The sequence below is a fragment of the Nymphaea colorata genome, chromosome 1 (genome assembly GCF_008831285.2).
Source record: "Nymphaea colorata isolate Beijing-Zhang1983 chromosome 1, ASM883128v2, whole genome shotgun sequence".
Taxonomy (NCBI): Eukaryota; Viridiplantae; Streptophyta; class Magnoliopsida; order Nymphaeales; family Nymphaeaceae; genus Nymphaea; species Nymphaea colorata.
The window spans coordinates 6,238,669-6,256,515 of record NC_045138.2 but is presented as its reverse complement, the minus strand read 5'-3'; the positions used below and the strand labels follow the sequence as shown (position 1 = coordinate 6,256,515).

The 17,847-nt window shown below is 35.5% G+C and overlaps 1 protein-coding gene across 1 annotated transcript in view; it reads right to left on the bottom strand.

Moving 5' to 3' along the window:
- The window catches only part of LOC126409712 (uncharacterized), a 32,276-nt gene extending 21,241 nt beyond the window's left edge, over positions 1-11,035 (bottom strand). Inside the window, exons 1-3 of the mRNA XM_050075640.1 lie at positions 10,824-11,035; positions 7,318-7,541; positions 7,126-7,257 (exon numbers count right to left, since the gene is read on the bottom strand). Of these exons, the coding sequence (XP_049931597.1) occupies positions 7,126-7,257; positions 7,318-7,541; positions 10,824-11,035 (568 nt within the window). The remainder of the gene's footprint in view (positions 1-7,125; positions 7,258-7,317; positions 7,542-10,823) is intronic.
- Positions 11,036-17,847: the final 6,812 nt, after the last annotated feature.

The following is a 17,847-nucleotide window of genomic DNA, read 5'->3' as shown; positions in this document are numbered from 1 at the left end:
AACATGATTTTTTATGTATAAGTTACATGTATTTATTTAAGGGACACATTACATGTATTTATGTACAAATTAACTATATGACATATACTATGCTATGCAATAGAACAATATAATATTATATATCAGATATGCCTCGGTAACCTAAATCCCACTTTACACTTCTCCATTTGATGACCCTTCAGTTGTTTCTTTCTAGCCACACTCCTCAACTTTACCTTCCATAGTGGGGGCACCAATCAAACAACATACTTACTTTTTTCGTACTTTCTCTCCCTTCGCCACTTCAAACAAACATCCTGGGCTTCCTTTTTTTGTTCAATTGGAAAGAACGGGATGGGGGGATGAAAGAAAAAGAAAGGGATAAGGGGGCTTGATGATCGGAGAAAGGGAAGGGGCGTGGTTGGTGTCTCACTTGGTTGGTGGGGGGAACCGGGGGGACGTCCTGCTTCATTCCCATCAGAAATCACCAACATGAACACAAACGAAAGATGGAATTACATACAGAAACAAAAACGTACCACTGGCTTCTATTCTTGGAGCGGAGGTTTGTTATATGAAGAATGGATTTGTGGTCCCTTTCATCCAGTGGTCAGGACATCGTCTTTTCATATTTAAAATTTTCTGCAATCCTGGCACCTTCTTTCATAAAGTTTGCTCCATGATTTGTCATATGCATAAGGCCTTTAGTCTTGCATGATAGAATGGAGTGGTGAACATTTTAATTAAGAAGGCATGGAGATGGTCAACATAGGAGTTTGCATCACTTATTAAGGTTATGTTGAAATGAGCTGAAAATGATGTGGTGCACGTGGTATGGGTTCAATGAATGGAAAGAGAGCAACTGCCTTGGGCAGAGTAAAACTTCACAGTAATTTGTTGAATAGTAGGAGGAGTAGTTTATCATGCCGCTTAACAAGAGAGACAAGCCACCATCTTCCCTAGGTACCAGACCTACTTTTGATGCACATACACGTATGTTATGCTTCAATTTGGATATCAGTATCCACTTTTTGCAACACAAGAAGTTGATAACCCGTGAATAACCAATGGAGTAATCTACCAACATCTACCCCTTCTACTGTGCCAACTTCCTTAGGGATACAATGTCACAACAATTTCTGCAGAAGAAAACTCAAAACCAAATTAAAAATACTCTACTCTAATTACTAACAGATTTTCAAAAACATTGAAGGATCAAACAACTCGAAAACGGGTCGAAAACAAGGCTTATTGCAACTTTGTCGAAGGAAAACAGTAGGCGTTCTTTGAATAAAGCTCCCAAATAACCCTATTTTTTCCTTAACGAGAGTGACATAGAGTGAGAGAAAGACATGAGGAGGTGGAAGTGGGTACCTAGAGAGAAGGATTGCCAGATCATCAACAGCCACAACAGGGAAAGAGGATGATTCCTCAGCACTAGCACTATTCTCTCCCCCAGTACTTTGGCCCTCCTCCTGTTTCTGTTTATGTGCATTTGTGTGAGAATAGTGCCACTTGTTGGCAGCAGTTGAGAGAGAAGGTCACGTCCTCTTCTTTTTGTTCTCATTCTTCTGCTTTTCTGTCTTCATATTTTTTTGTGTTCTCTTTCCTTCGTATTTTTTCTCTAATTCATTTCTCACCCTCTCTCTCTTCTCTCTCTTTGCTTAAGGAGACAATGAGCAATGGTCTCGTAGGGACCTCATGTTATGCATGCTGCAGTGACCACTTTATGACCTTTTCTATCTTTTTGAGCCACGTTTTCTATTTCTTTTTGTATTCCTTCTACCTATTTCTCTCTCACTATGTATATATATCATGTGCGTTAGAGAGAGAAGGAATAATGAAATAGCAAAAAAGAAATAGAGAAAAAGGGGAGCTGAACAAGAGAAAAAAAGATTTTAAGAGGAACTCAACACCATGCTTAATATGAGGTGTTTCCTATTATGCCATTGCTTATTATCCCCTTGAACAACAAGAAGGAAGAGAGAGGGAGGGAGAAAGGAATAAGAGAAAAAGTACGAAGGAAAGAGAATGGAAAAATATATAAATGAAGAAAGAAGAGAGAAAACAGAAAGCAGAGGACATGCCCTTTTCTCTCCGAAATGTTGTTGGCAAGGGCCGCTCTTATCAAATAGACAATCACATGCACACAAAAAGAGGAGGAGGGCTTGAATAACGAAGGAGATAACACTGCGAATGACAAGAAGACATTACATTACGTCTCCCCACCATGGCCATTGATGATCTGATGCTCCTTCTCTTGCGGTGGCCACCTCCACCTCATTTCTCTCTCTCTCTATCTCTCTCTCTCAAACACACACACACACCCCATAGTCACATTAGGCTAAAACTTGAGTAATTGGGAAGTTTCATTTGAAGATTGTGCATTGTTTTTCTTTGACGAAGTTGCGCTAAGCCTTGTTTTTTATCCATTTACAAGATGTTTGGTCCTCAAATGTGTTTGAAAGCCTTCTGCTAATCAGAACAGAGCGGTTTTTAATTTGGTATTGCATTTTTTGTTGGAACTTACTTTCAGATCTTTAACAATTAGAATGTCTGAGGCAATTACTCTTTTTTCATTTTCTGATGGAAATTACTTTCACATCTTTAACAATTAAACATTTCTGGCTAGAAAACAAATGACGACAAAGCATCATTCTGTCCAAGAAGAACAAAAAGTCATCCTTCCTGGAAATGCCCCAACACCTTGAACGCGAGCCTCAAAATAAAATGTCCTTCTCTGCTACAAGTTTTCCCTCATCATCATCACCATCGTCAGTTTTTGTAATCAAGTAAACCTTAATTTCTCCATTTTTTGCCTGTACTCAGTACATATGGGTTTTCTACTTGCTTTCTTTCTCTCACATTGCCCTCCTCTTTCTTGGATCAAACGGTTCCAGAAAAACAGGAAAAGGGGAATGAGCTAGGTACGATCCAACCAATGGCTAGAAATCCCTCCAATTCTCAGGTCGATATGGAAAATCTGGAACTATTTGATCCAAGAAAGAGAAGGGCAGTGTGAGAGAATGAAGGCAATCATAAAAGACCCAGCTGCACAGAGTGCTAGCACAAAATAGAAAAATTAGGGTTTACCTGAATACAGCAACTGACGATGGTGACGATGATGAGGAAGAACTTTTAGCAGATAAGAATAAAGGAATTTTCCTTGATGAATATCATATCCTAAACAAGAAAACGAGGAGGAAAAGAGCCTAAAGCGCACCTTCACCATTAATAGAGCTTCAAAACCCTTATGTTGAAATAGTTCTGTGACCAACAAAGAGAACCACCTCTCCTTCTCTCACAGGCCTGCACAAAAAGCCTTCACTCTTCCAGAATCACTCCTCCACCTTCACAAACCTACACAAAAATATGGCTGCTTTGCAAGGCATCTCTAAACAACAGACAAACACTGATGAGAGAGGGAGAGAGCAATGGCTACCTATGGTGGAGGGGCAAAGATGCAAAGATTTGACGTGGAGAGGATCTATGGCGTCAAGCAAAATACGAGGATTGAAATAGAGATGCATAGGGGTGAGTTGATTTTCATCAAGTATGGATAGTGAGGGTTCAAACATTTTATTTCAAGGTTCAGATTCCATGAGCTGGGGCATTTCTAGGAAGGACACTTTTTTTTGTCATCAGCAACACTTGTTCCTTAAAACATGTGTCTGGTTTATTTTGAGGATTCTGATGATCACTTCTTTTGTTGGTCAGCTTGATCATACAGTCAAGATAAGGAGCTTGCCAGAAGTAGAGAAATACTACTTTTAGACTATCTTTGCTCTTAATGATGTTCTGGCAAAGCTGGCCTAAGCTCAATTATATTGTTCTATGATGTCCCTGTTGTTGAGCTTGTAGAAGTCAGGCATCTTTTCATATGGTACTCTTATGTTCACTGAGGACAAGAGAGAATCATATGTCCAATTTGGTGAGTAAACTTCAACATGCAAGATAACTTCTATTCTCATAAAAGAAGGAAAATGTATAAGTGTCATGTATAAGTGCTCCTTAAGGTGTGGAAAGATAGAAGAACACAGAATTGGAAATAGTGACATGTATAAGTGCTCCCTAAGGTGGGAAAAAACAGCTTTGACAAAGAAGGCACATTCTGACAAGCCTAGGAAGTTTGATTTATACAATTGTATGATGAGTTGAGAAATGATATTCGGGAGGTGAGTTTATTTCCAATGAATTTGAACAATTTCTAAAAGGCAAAGGCATCTTACATCAAAAATCTTGTTCAAAGACTCCACAACAAAATGGAGTGGCTGAACGAAAGCATAGACACATTATTCAAACTGTAAGAGCACTTCTCTTATCCAAAAATGTTCCTACAAAATTTTTGGGCCGAAACTGTTCTAAATCATCCTAGTCGATTAATAGAATGTCTACGATAATCTTGAAACATATTTCTCCATTTGAAAGATTATACAATATTAAGCCAAATTATAATAGACTTAAGGCTTTTGCTGTAATGTTATGTTTTCAGTGACAAAAATGATAAAGTTTCCGCTAAAGCCATTAATTGTGTGTTCATTAGTTACTCAAAAACACAAAATGGTTGTAGATGCTATGATATTGAGAAGGACAAAGTTTATGTTATTAGAAATGTGATATTTTTGGAAGATGAAGATGGCATTAAGAATGAATCCAAGCAACTAGAGGATTATGTTTTTGTATGGACTGATTTTGGTGATGATGATGATTCTAATGATGAGGATCAAGTTGAAGAAATTGGAAAAGAAAGTTCTACAAATGATGATCCTTTGGGGATATTATTGTTTATAGGGGAAGGAGTCATGCAACTCAAGAAACTAATCAATCACATCCTAGAAGGTCTCAAAAGCATGTTAGACCATCCCAAAGATTTATTGCATATGAATGCTTTTCTCATAAATACCGAGCTTGTCTTATGGCACATCATTATTTTTATCAGCCTTCATCTTATTGTGAGACTAAGGAATATCCAAATTGGATTGAAGCCGTGAATTTGGGAAAAAAGTAATGGGACTTGGGAAATTGTTTCTTTACCTACAAGAAAAAAGACCATAGGATATAGGTGGATCTATAAGGTCAAAACTAGAGCTGGAGGTAAATTAGAAAGGTATAAGGCTAGATGTGTCGCTAAGGGCAATGCTTAAGAATATGGGATTGATTATGAAGAAACTTTTGTCCTGGTTGCTTGTATAACCTCTATTAGAACTCTTATTGCAGCTGCTTCTACTAAACAATGGCCTATTTTTCAAGTACATGTTGAAAATACTTTTCTAGACAACAACTTAAATAAAGTTGTTTTCATGAGTGGCCCTTTTGGACTTGACTTGCCTCAAGACAAAGTTTTATGACTTAAGAAAGTTCTTTATGGTTTAAAACAATTATGGATAAGAGGGGTCTTTTCACCAACTATACTCTCTCTAGTAAACCACAAGTTTAAATTAGGAAAAAACTTGAATATAAAGCCTCTCAAGATTTTGGAACATACAATTGTTAATGCTACATTTAGGTAGGATCCATTGATTGCATTGATATTAAAACATAAAATTCTCGCCCTTGTTATTGAATGCAATAACATATGAGCGTTTTCAAATGTAACTCTCAAATTTAAATCATTTGTTGCCTTTCTGTTGGCACTATATCTCCCATTTTGTATATACATCTATGGCATGAAAGCTTTTGAACAATAATGAATATGAGAGGTCTTTTTTCTTACTTTATTGTCTCAAATAAAGTACATGCATAGTACAAAACATAAATACGAAGACTCTAAACTCTTGAATGCACAATCGATAATAATAAATATTAAGCAACATACAATGTCAATAATAACACTAAAAATCGACATCTATGTTACAGAATTCATCAAGATATGGTTTTTTTTATCTATTCCTAGAGATCCCAAAGTTGATCCAATTACAGCTATTTTAGTACTACATTGGTTATCACCCCAATTTTTTTTAAAAGACTGTATTTCATTCAAACAAGATTATTGGTTATTTCAACAATCTTTATAGTGATTTGGGTCTAATTTTGAACCCTGAGTCCAAGCTCAACCCAAAATAGACTTCTAAATTAGTATCCAAATTCAAACTTCCATAGCCACATCCAAATCCAATTCTCGACCACTCGATGCAAAATGAACTTCTAGACCCATATCTGAATACAAATGTATGATTTAATTCTGAAATTCAACTTTAGATCAAGATGTGTATCCAAATCCAAGTCCTATAACTAAAATACACACCATGATCCAAAATACGAAGCCAAAGTCCATAATTGAGCCCAACGACCATAATTGAGCCCAACAAATGAAATTAAGTCCAAACTAGCAACACGGACCCATAAAGCCGCTCTCATATCTAAATTAGATCCAAAAACAAAGTATAGATCGAAAAGCGAGAATTTTAACTCAAAATCCAAAGTCGATAACAAAAAAACAAATTTTGATACTATTGAGCGACGTGCATGCATGCATAGACCTTGCCTTTGTTTTCGCGTCTCAATGTTGTGCCAAAAAAAAAAAAGATGTTTGTGATCACTCCAAATTTTTCAAAAATACTATATTCAGATTTAATCTTTGGATCCTGAGCCCAATCCTAGACCCCATACTTGCTCATGTCCTTCTTTAATTGGCTAATCAGGTTACAGTCTTGTCCAACAATAAGCATGTCATCTACATTTAACAACACGATAATGAAGTTACCTGATGACAACTTTTTGATGTAGACATAATGATCTACAGTTGACCTACAATACTTTTGATTTATCATAAATGCATCAAATTTCTTGTACCATTACTTAGGTGTTTGTTTAAATCCGTACAAGTTCTTCCTTAACTTGCAAGTCATGTACTTCTTCCTGTCAGCTTCAAAACCTTTTGTTTGTGTCATGTAGATTTCTTCCTCTAGATCTCCGTGAAGAAAGCAGTTTTTACGTATAAATGTTCTAACTCCAAGTCTAGATATGCCACCAAACCAAGTATTATGCTGATAGATGACATTTGAACCACATGAGAGCAAATTTTATCAAAATCAATAGATCTTTCCTGCTTGAAACCTTTCACCACTAATTAAGTTTTGTACTTCATCTTGTCTTGGCCTTCATTTTTATGCTTGTAGCTCTACTTGTTTTGCAATACTTTCTTACCTTTTAGAAGGTCTACCAAATCAAAAGTGTGATTCTTATATAAAGCATACATTTCTTTCTGCATAGCTTGAACCAATTTATCTTTATGTACTTCATCTAACATCTCTACATAGGATTCTACATCTTCACTATCTGCAAACATAGTATATTCATTAGTAAAATATCTAGTAAATGGAATATGTGTTCTTTTACCTCTCCCAAATGGCTCTTCAATTGGTTTTGAATGAGGAAGTTCCTCCTCCAACTTATGCTCATAATCAGTTTGAGTTTCCATAGAGCTGTCATTTGTATACTGCTCCTCTACCTCTATTTCCTCTTCTACATTTTCATGAGTCTCACCATGCTCAGATGAAAGTTCTTCAGGTTTTGCATAGGTTGACTCATGAACACCACTAGCTTCACATCTAACTGTTTGCCTTCAATGACATTTTCAATTGTCTGATCTTCTCTAAAGATAACATCACTACCCTATAGATCTTGTCATTCATTGGATCCCATAACATGTAACCAAACTCATCATCTGTATAACCAAGAAATATTAAAAGAATAGCTTTATCATCTAGTTTGGTTTGATGTTCTTTAGGTACATGCATAAAAGCAATGCAAAAAAAACTCTGAGGTGGTCACACTTTATGTCTTTATCTGACTAAACCTTTTGTATAATATTTCCACCTAGAGGCACTGAAGAAGATTTGTTTATCAAATAAACTGCAGTACCACATTACCACTCTATAAAACTGCTTAGTCTACTTAGAGCAAGATAGAAAATTATTGATTATATTGTGGAGTATAGGGAACTACCTTTTCATGCATAATAACATGTTTATATTCTTGCAGAGAAGAAACTATGTACTCACCACTATTATCTTTATACAATCTCTTCATTTTCTTACCTATCTCACGTTCAACCGCTGCATGAATAGTCATGAAAATATTATTTACTTCACTTTTATTTTCATTGTAAAAGGCTCACACCTTTCTAGATGCATCATCATTAAATATGACAAAATAAGTTATCCACCATTAGATGTCATATTTATAGGACTACACACATCTGAATAAACTAAATCTAATACATCTTTAATTTTTTAAGAGTGCTTTTTCTAAAAAGAGATTATATGCAACTTACCAACCAAGCAATGATCACAATGAGATAATTATACACCATCTACCTTTGGTAACAAATTCTTACCAGCAAGCAAATTCATTCATCTTTGACTCATGTGACCTAACCTTCTATGTCACAAATCAGACAAAGTACTATTAGTAACTGCATTACCTCACCACTATTGATTCGAGACTTCATACCATACAAAAAGTCAAATATAATGTCCCCTTTGCTAGTTTCTAACCAACCTAACTAAAAGAAGTACAATGTCCATCTTTACTTAGTTTTCCTGCAAAAATCATATTCATTCTAAGATCTGGAACATGTCTCACATCTTGCAAAGCCAATTTGCATCATGTGCTTGTCTCAATGCAAACATCCCCTACCTCAATAATCTTAAAAGTGTCACTGTCGTCCATGTGAACTACTCCAAGATCACCTGTTTATAGGATGAGAACAAATCTTGACATGGTGTGGTATAATAAGATGCCTCAGTATCTAATATCCATGTAGAATTACCATTCTCAACTATAAGACAATCATTTTCCTCATATAAGATAAAAGTAAGGTCATCAGCATCCCATTTAGAATGTTTTGCATTCCTGACACATTCTTTCATAAAGTTTGCTCCATGATTTGTCTTGTACATAAGGCCTTTTGTCTTGCTTGTTACATGGAGTGGTGAACCTATTAATTAAAACATAGGAGTTTGTATCACTTATTAAGTTTATGTTTCAGGAATTTGAAAATGATGTGGTGCACATGGTATGGGATCAACCAATGGAAAGAGAGCAACTGCCTTGGGCAAGTCAACACAGTGATATGTTCAGTGAGTAGGAGGAGTATTTTATCCTGCCACCAAACAAGATAGTTGAAGGCATCAGCTTCCCAGGGTACCAGACCTGATTCTAGTGACTGTCTCACGATGTTTCAACTTATATATCAGTGTCTCTCTTTTTGCAGCACAAGGAGCTGATGCCTCATGAGTTCCAAATATAAACTAGCTGCCCACTCCCAGGGATATGACATCACAATAATTTCTATAAAATAAAACTCAAAACCAAATTCAAAACACTTTGTTCTAATTAATAGTAGATTTCCAAAGAGATTGAAGGACCAAACAACTCAAAAACGGATCAAAACTAGGCTTATTGCAACTTCATTGAAGAAAAACAATATGTGTTCTTTGAATGAAACTCCCCAATAACCCCAGTTTTTCCTTGATGAAAAAGGCAAAAAGTGAGAGAGAGGAAGGAGAAGGTGGAGGTGGATACCTAAAGAAGAGGAGCACCAGCTCGTCAATAGCCATAGCAAGGAGACAGGGTGACTCCTCAGCATTGGAACTATTCTCTCCCTTGTTGCTGTGGCCCTGATCCTCTTTGTGCATGTGCATGTGTGTGATAAGGGCAACCTTTACTGGCAGCTGTTGAAAGAGATGGGTACGCCCTGTACTTTCTGTTCTCTTTCTTCTGTTTTTCTTTTTTCATATATTTTTTCTGCTCTCTTTCCTTCATATTTCTTCTCTAATTCCATTCTCACCCACTTTCTCTTCTCTCTCCAGGTAAATCGGGTCGATCACTGTACATAGACTTGAGTCATCGAAGTCCATTCTTGCGATCAGATCAAGAAACTTGAATCTGGTCGATGAGAATCGGCTCTATTACTGTAAATAGTATGTATATGTATGTATATATATATATATATATATCATGAATGGTTTGATTGATATTAAAAGAATAAAAAAAAGGTGATGGGTGTTTTTGTCATCTAATATTAGTTCACACCTTTTCTCATTGTTTTTATTTTCAACAGTTTAAAAGTGAATTATGAATGGCCCTGAATAGTCACTCACTATATATGTGTATATATGCCTGCATTTGATGTTGTGGCATATTGTGTGGTGGACAGAAGCTATAGTAAGTGAATTTAATTTTATTTATACACATGTAACATCCCTCTCTCTCTCTCTCTCTCTCTTTCCCTCTCTCTCTCACGTGCGTGGTTTTTCTTTTTGTTTCTTTTTTTTTCTCTTTTTGTTCTTGAGAGATTGAAAACCAATCAGATATTTTTTTTCCATATATAACTTAATGTGTAATTTCATTTAAAAATTTTAAAGGCATAATTTGAAGAGTGGTTTGAAACTGTCAGCCTTTATAGAAATTTCCTTTTTCCCTCTATAAACCAACAAACGTTGGTTAAGTGTAATGCTCAGTTGCAGTCTTTCATAACATTTCCTGGAGAAACCAGTAACCTCTTTAAAAGGTGTTTAAACACCCTTTTTATCTTTTTTTTTGTACAAAGGAGCGGTTTAGATCCACATTAACTAACTATAGCACGAGGTCGAGCTACACCAATCAGATCCTCCTCAATCAATCGATGCAAATGACCAGGTGGATTTGTAAGAATGGTTACTCCAAAAGATCCTTGAAAAACCCATGAGGCAAGAAGATCTGCACACATATTAGATTATCTATATGTATGACACAAGACACACTCTCAATCACATCTCAGCAATTTTTGACACTGTTTCACTATCTGGAATAAAGGATCATGAAGCTGCAGGTCTTTTAGAACCATGTTCACAACTAACAAGGAAGCTGATTCAACAATAACTTTACGAAAGCCATGAAGAATAGCAATAAGTTCATCCTTAGTTATATGACCATAACCCGCACGACAAGTGAAGCCAAATAACCATTCTCCATTATCATTGTGAAATAAACCACCAGCTGCTAAGTCTCTGGGATTTGTTCTAGCAGCCGCATCAACATTTAACTTAACAAAACCCAAGGGAGGTGACATCCATGCAATGAAGGTTTGAACTTTTCATTGGGATAATCGAAGTTGAGCCATATGGTTTCTGAACTCCCTAATAGAAGCAGATATGTGAAATAAAACATCATCAGGCCAAGAAAAATCTTCAAATACTTGATTTTGCCACTGCCAAATATGCCAACAAGGGAAGCAAAAGAAAATAGACCAAGGAATCATATTGTTAACCAAAAAACGATGCCTAGAAATATTATTCCTCAGCCAAACCTCCAAAGTAGTTGTATTAAACTTCAACAACTTAGCCCCATGAAGAAAGCCAGCCCATATAACTTGAGATGAACTACAATCTCGGAGGACATGCAAAGTATTTTCCTCAAGAGCACCACACCGAGGACAAACTGTAGTAGTCAAAATATTTCGATGTACACAAGCAGACTTAGTAAGAAGACTATTATGAAATAATAACCAAATAAAGAACTTAACCCGAGGGGGAATATCTAGTTTCATGCTATGGCCAATTGCACCTTTTGATTTATTTGTTATCTTCAATTTCAAATACCTTGACTATCGTCTTTTGCAAGTTCATATAAAAATTTCAATTAGCACTGTTAGGAATTCAATAAGGGAAAAAGTAAGGGTCGTCTTGTGTATTCGATTAGTTTTAGGTGCTAGTTTCCTTTTATGCCCATATCATCTTTTTTTCTAAGAAAAGTGTTGGAAACTTTGATGGTGTTTCTCCCTTGAAATTAAGTGTTTAAGGGAGAAACACCATCAAAGTTTCCAACACTTTTTGTGGAAAAAAAGATGATATGAACATAAAAGGAAACTAGGTCCTAAAACTAATAGAATACACAAGATGGCCCTTACTTTTTCCTTTATTGAATTCGTAGCAGTGCTCATTGAAATTTTTATATGAACTTGCAAAAGACAATAGTCGAGGTATTTGAAATTGAAGATAACAAATAAATCAAAAGGTGCAATTGGCCATAGCATGAAAAAGATGAAAAGGGTGTTCAAACACCTTTTAAAGAGGTTACTGGTTTCTACTAGAAATGTTATGAAACACTGCAACTGAGCGTTACACTTAACCAACGTTCATTTGTTTACAGGGGGAAAAAGGAAATTTCTATAAAGGCTGACGGTTTCAAACCGCTCTTGACAATATGCCTTTAAAATTTTTAAATGAAATTATAAATTCAGTTATGTATGGGAAAAAAATATCTGGTTGGTTTGCTATTTCTCAAGAACAAAAAGAGGGAAAACAAAAAGAAAAGCCACACACGTGAGAGAGAGAGAGAGAGATGTTACAGGTGCATAAATAAAAAAAAAAATCACTTACTATAGCTTCTGTCTGCCACACAATGTGCCACAACATCAAATGCAGACATATATACACATATATAGTGAGTGAATGAATGCTATTCAGGGCCATTCATCATTCACTTTTAGACTGTTGAAAAAAAAAACAATGAGAAAACGTGTGAGCTAATATATATATATATATATATATGAAGAGAGAATGGAAAGCAGAGGAGATGCCTTTCTCTGTCCACGAAGTAGATGGAATGTGTCATTATTGAAGCTAATACGATTGGCCCATTTACAATGCTTTACAAATAGGTTAAAAAGTTTTCAAAAAGGTTTCGGACGAGCATGCCAATGTTGTGGGTCATTTCGATTTAACTTTGTAACCTATTTGTAAAGCATGCACTATTTGCTCAGAAGTCTAAGGACATGATGCTTAGATCTTTAACTAGTAAATCAAGTGATCCATTTATTTGTTTATTATTGATCTAATTCATTCATTTATGTGTAAGACCTTGAAAACTAACAGATCAACTTTGATCTGTTACAAAAGGCAGACTAATATTTAAAAATTTGCAGATACTTTTTACAAAAAAATTGTGAATTAAAAATGTCAAGATATACTTAAAAAGACTATGTTACTTCTAATTAAACAAAGAGAAATAATTTAAAACAGAAAACTTATACACCAGTTGTCTTGTGTCTTGACTTTTAGGTTGCGATGTAGTGTGGTTTTCTGGTTGGGTTTAATTTTTAACTAACTTAACTATGCATATTTGAATAATTCAAATTTGAATCCGGAGCTGATTTTTTGGAAAACCAAATTTGGATCCGACTAATGTAAGATCCAGTTTCATTATGTAGATAGGATCTTTATCAGATACTGGTGGGTACTTTATTTGAATTTATGTTTAGTGGTGAAACAGCAAACTGTATTTGAATTTAAATTTGAATGGATCTAATTTTTTTTACCACATCCAGTTAAATGGATTCGGTATTTGTTTGATAATCTGATATGTCTGACCCGTTTATATCCCTACTTTTGAGACTTTATGGGCGTGACCATTGACCAGCCAAATGGGTCGCGTGTCCGTGCTAAAGAGGTATTAGATCTGAATCCTCACATAGTTTCCATACCAGATCTAGATCTGATTATGATGGTATATGTATGGTCATCTCAAATATTGGTTCCCCCACATAAATTAATTTGCATATTATTAACCATCTAGAACCACACAATTTATTTTATTTGCATATTGGTTCCCCCACATAAATTAATTTGTTACGTAATCAGCACCCTAAAATCTAGGATGTCTTTTGTTACTGCCTTTGTGCCAGCGAGGATAAATAGTTTTTGGAAAGGGCATTGGTTCCATGTCTTGAGAGATGGATATAAGAAAGGATAGATGAGATGCAAAACAATACTTAATAGAAGAAGGTTATGTAAATTAAGGAAAATGAGTACTTTTCTTTATGTTTGGTAATGCATTGGGATAGGTAGCTTGTAAAGAAATCTCCTAACTGAATTGATGGTTGACATTCTCCAGTAGACATTCTCAACCAGAGAAACTCTGTTCCCATTGTTGAGGAGCTGAATATCATTCAGATATTTGGTTGATTTCACCATGTTCCCACACGTATCATTCGCATTGAGTCGTGATATATAATGAGTCGAGCCAACTCGAGCTTGACTTGAACTCACTCAGTAAACTCGAGCTTCTAAATGGGTCAAGTTCAAACTACATGAACTCGAGTATATATATATATATATATATATATATATATATATATATATATATATATATATATATATATATATATATATATATATATATATATATATATATATATATATATAAACTTAAAACAAAGGAAAGAGATCAAGTCAAATGACAGTTGTCAGTTGGTAAACGAGCTTAAACAAGTCGAGCACTAGCTGGGACCCAGTCTATCAATTTCAGCTCAACCTGACCTTATACAACTTGACTCACTGCTCAAGGTCCAGCCAAGCAAATTAAGCATGTGTTGACTAGCGTCGAGCTGACCGAGCTCAAGCTTGACTCAGCTCATGTACAACCGTAATAGTAAAGAAGAGTTGTATTGGTACAAGCAGCAAGTCAAGTTCATACGAGTGTGTCAGGGAGACTGATGAACTAGAAAGGGAAACAAGCATAGACATAAGCAAGGTAAACCAAGAAGGTGATGAGCAGGGAAACAAAGTAGGAAATTAACTTAGCATTGCTGCCCTTTGTGCCAGCTCCGACAAGCTTTCAGAATTTTGTTACAATGAAGCCCACCACATATAACTGCTTGCTCTCGGAAAGCCAACTTGTGGCTCTTGTCATCTCTTATGATCCGCCTAGATTTCAATCCTGCCTTGTTTTGAAATACAAAGACCTGACCATGCCTTGAAGCCATGAAGGCATGCAAGGCAAAGCCGATGAGGCCATGAAGCCATGAGGGGTCTTTAATTCCATCAACTATACTCTCCCAAATAAAACATAAGCTTAAATTAGAAATTTAAATACTAAGACTCACACTTTCAAAAGTATAAATGCTAGCATTAAATTTAGGCAGCATCCAGTGACAACATTAACATTAAATCTAAAATTCCCATCCTTGTTATTGAATACATTAGGAGACGAGCATTTTTACTTGTACATATGACTCCTAAATTTGAATCAATTGTGAGTAGCTTTTGCACCATATCTCCTACTTTATATGTAAGTTTAGAGAATTGTGGATATGTGGGGTCTTTCCACCAACTATACTCTCTCAAGTAAATCACAAGTTTAAATTAGGAAAAAACTTGAATATAAAGGTTCTCATGACTTTGGAACATACAATTGTTAATGCTACATTTAGGCGGGATTCAATGAATGCAATATTAAAACATAAAATTCTCGTCCTTGTTATTTGAATGCATTGACACATGAGCTTTTTCACCCATAACTCTCAAATTTAAATCATTTGTTGCCCTAGTTTTGGCACTATATCTCCCATTTTATATATACATCGACAGCATGAAAGCTTTTGAACAATGATGCATATGAGAGGTATTTTTTCCTACTTTATTGTCTCAAATAAAGTACAAGCCACCCCTTATTGGTCCACGCAAAATGAAGTTGGTGCCTCTGTAACAAAAGATCTTTTTGCCCTTTAAAATGTGTGTTTTAAAAATAATTTTTATGTTGTTTTATGTGTGGGACCACCTTGGAAGCCAGGGGCAAAAGCCACCCCTTATTGGTCCAAAGCAAACCAATAAGAGGGCGTGCCTGCACACTCCAAACGCCCTGGCCGAGCAGCACATGGCCAGGCCATACGCTCTGACCAAGGCGCACAGCCGCGCCACGCACTGCCACGAGTGATGTGACCGCGACCCACCCCTTAAGGGCCGTTTTGGTCTGCTAGGTGGGCACTAGCCCTGCCCACACTCCCAATGGGGTGTTTGCAGGTCTGAGAGCCAACCTCATTTGGTCAAGACCTATTGAAAATAAAATTTTAAATAAATTCAAAAATACTTGAAATTCGCATGAAAATATTGTTAAATTCAAATTTTGAGTTTTGACTCCAAAACTCTCCATAAATATCTTCAAAATCTTCTCTCTTGTGCATGAGCTAACTTTTGGGAAACCTATAATACTTTCTCATTTAAAGACTTAGAGTTTTTCTCCTAACTCTCTCTCTATTTCTCTCCTTTTATCTTCTTCTTCTTCTCCAACCTCGGGAGAAAGCTTCTCCAGCTGCCACTCTACAAGGAAGCACGAGGAGGCCTCTTGGAGAGACATTTTCAACACCTTGGAGCTTCATTCGAGGAAGCTTTAGGATTATCTGGAAAAAGAAGACTAATTTTCTAAAATCATTTTCATTAGATGTAGTCAATATCCCAATCCTTTTCCTTTCCTTTTTTTTTCCTTTTTCATCTTCCCATGGCCATATTAGAAAACTCTCAAATCTCCTCTCTAGAGTCAAGAGCTATTCTTGGGTGAACCGAAAACATGAGCAAGGTGAAACGAAATTTCATCTAGGATTGAAATATGCTTCTCTCTTCTCTTAAATGTATACTTTGCTTTCAAAGGATGATACATAGTTTATTGATTCCTTAATTAATATGCGAACAAATGATAACAATGAGTGCTTGGATTGAGATTTCTTTGTTATTATGTTGATTTTTTATGTTGGAATTTGTCCAACCCAAAAAACCCCTTACAAATGTGTCTTCAAGACATCCTTACGTTTAGCATTTCTTTTAATCACCCGATTAGGGATCTCAATGAGTGTTTTCTTATGTTATTAACTTTTCATTGCGTGTGTGCTTGATTTTCTTCCATATCTAATTGTGGGAGAAATAAATTTCCTTATAGTAGATGAAATGATTATTGTTTTATGCTTATATGAAAATACTTGGAATCATGTTTTTAAAAAAAATTCAAAAATAAGAACTCTCTTTAATGAGGTTTTGGAGACTTAGCCTAAGCTCTTACATGTGCCCAAGTTCCCCTCCGCCTATGTAGAAAATTTGAAGTCGAAAATACTCCAAGTTATTTCTTAATTTTAGTTTTCATATATGTATATGTGTATATACATGTTATATATATATATATATATATATATACATGTACATGAATATCTCTCTTTCTCTTTTCTCTCTCTTTGATTTAACATATTCTTTTATAGATTCCCACTTTCTCTCTGTAGAATCTATATGTCTCTCTCTTTGAGTTAACACCTTCTTTTTACAAACTTATATATATATATATATATATATATATATATATATATATATATATATATATATATCTTCTTAAATTTAAGATCTTCCTTTTATAAACTTACTTAAATTCTTAAAAGAACACTAAATTGATTTTGCAAAGTGATCTAAAAACTGAAACATAAATGACATGAATCTTGGTGATTCCACTATGGCTATTATTGACATTAAAAACAAAAAAACTGAAAATTAAAATAGACAAGGTGAAGGGGCACTTGTCATGGCACGATGGAACTTTTGGGGAACCCAAAAGTTCAACCCTTCACCTTCTTCATAAAGACATGCACATGTTTTTAATTTTTTTTGCATTACCATTCATCAAAGGGTACTGAGTGTTCGAACATTTTATTTTGAGGCTCACATACCATGAGCTGGGGCGTTTCTAGGAAGGACACATTTTTTTGTTGTCAGCAACACATGTGTTCCTGAAAACTTGTGTCTGGTTTATTTCGAGGATTCTGATGATCACTTCTTCTGTTGGTCAGTTTGATCATGCAGTCAAGATAAAGAGCTTGCCGGAAGTAGAGAAATACTACTTTCAGACCATCTCCGCTCTTAATGATGTTCTGGGAAAGCTGGTCTAAGCTCCACGGATTCTGTTCTGTCACATCCCTGTTGGTGAGCTTGTAGAAGTCGACATCCTTTAATATGGTACTCTTATGTTCACTATGGACAAGAGAGAATCATATGTTCAATTTGGTGAGGAAACTTCAACATGCAAGAAAACTTCAAGATAGCCTAATCAGCGTTAAAAGTGAAAAAATGT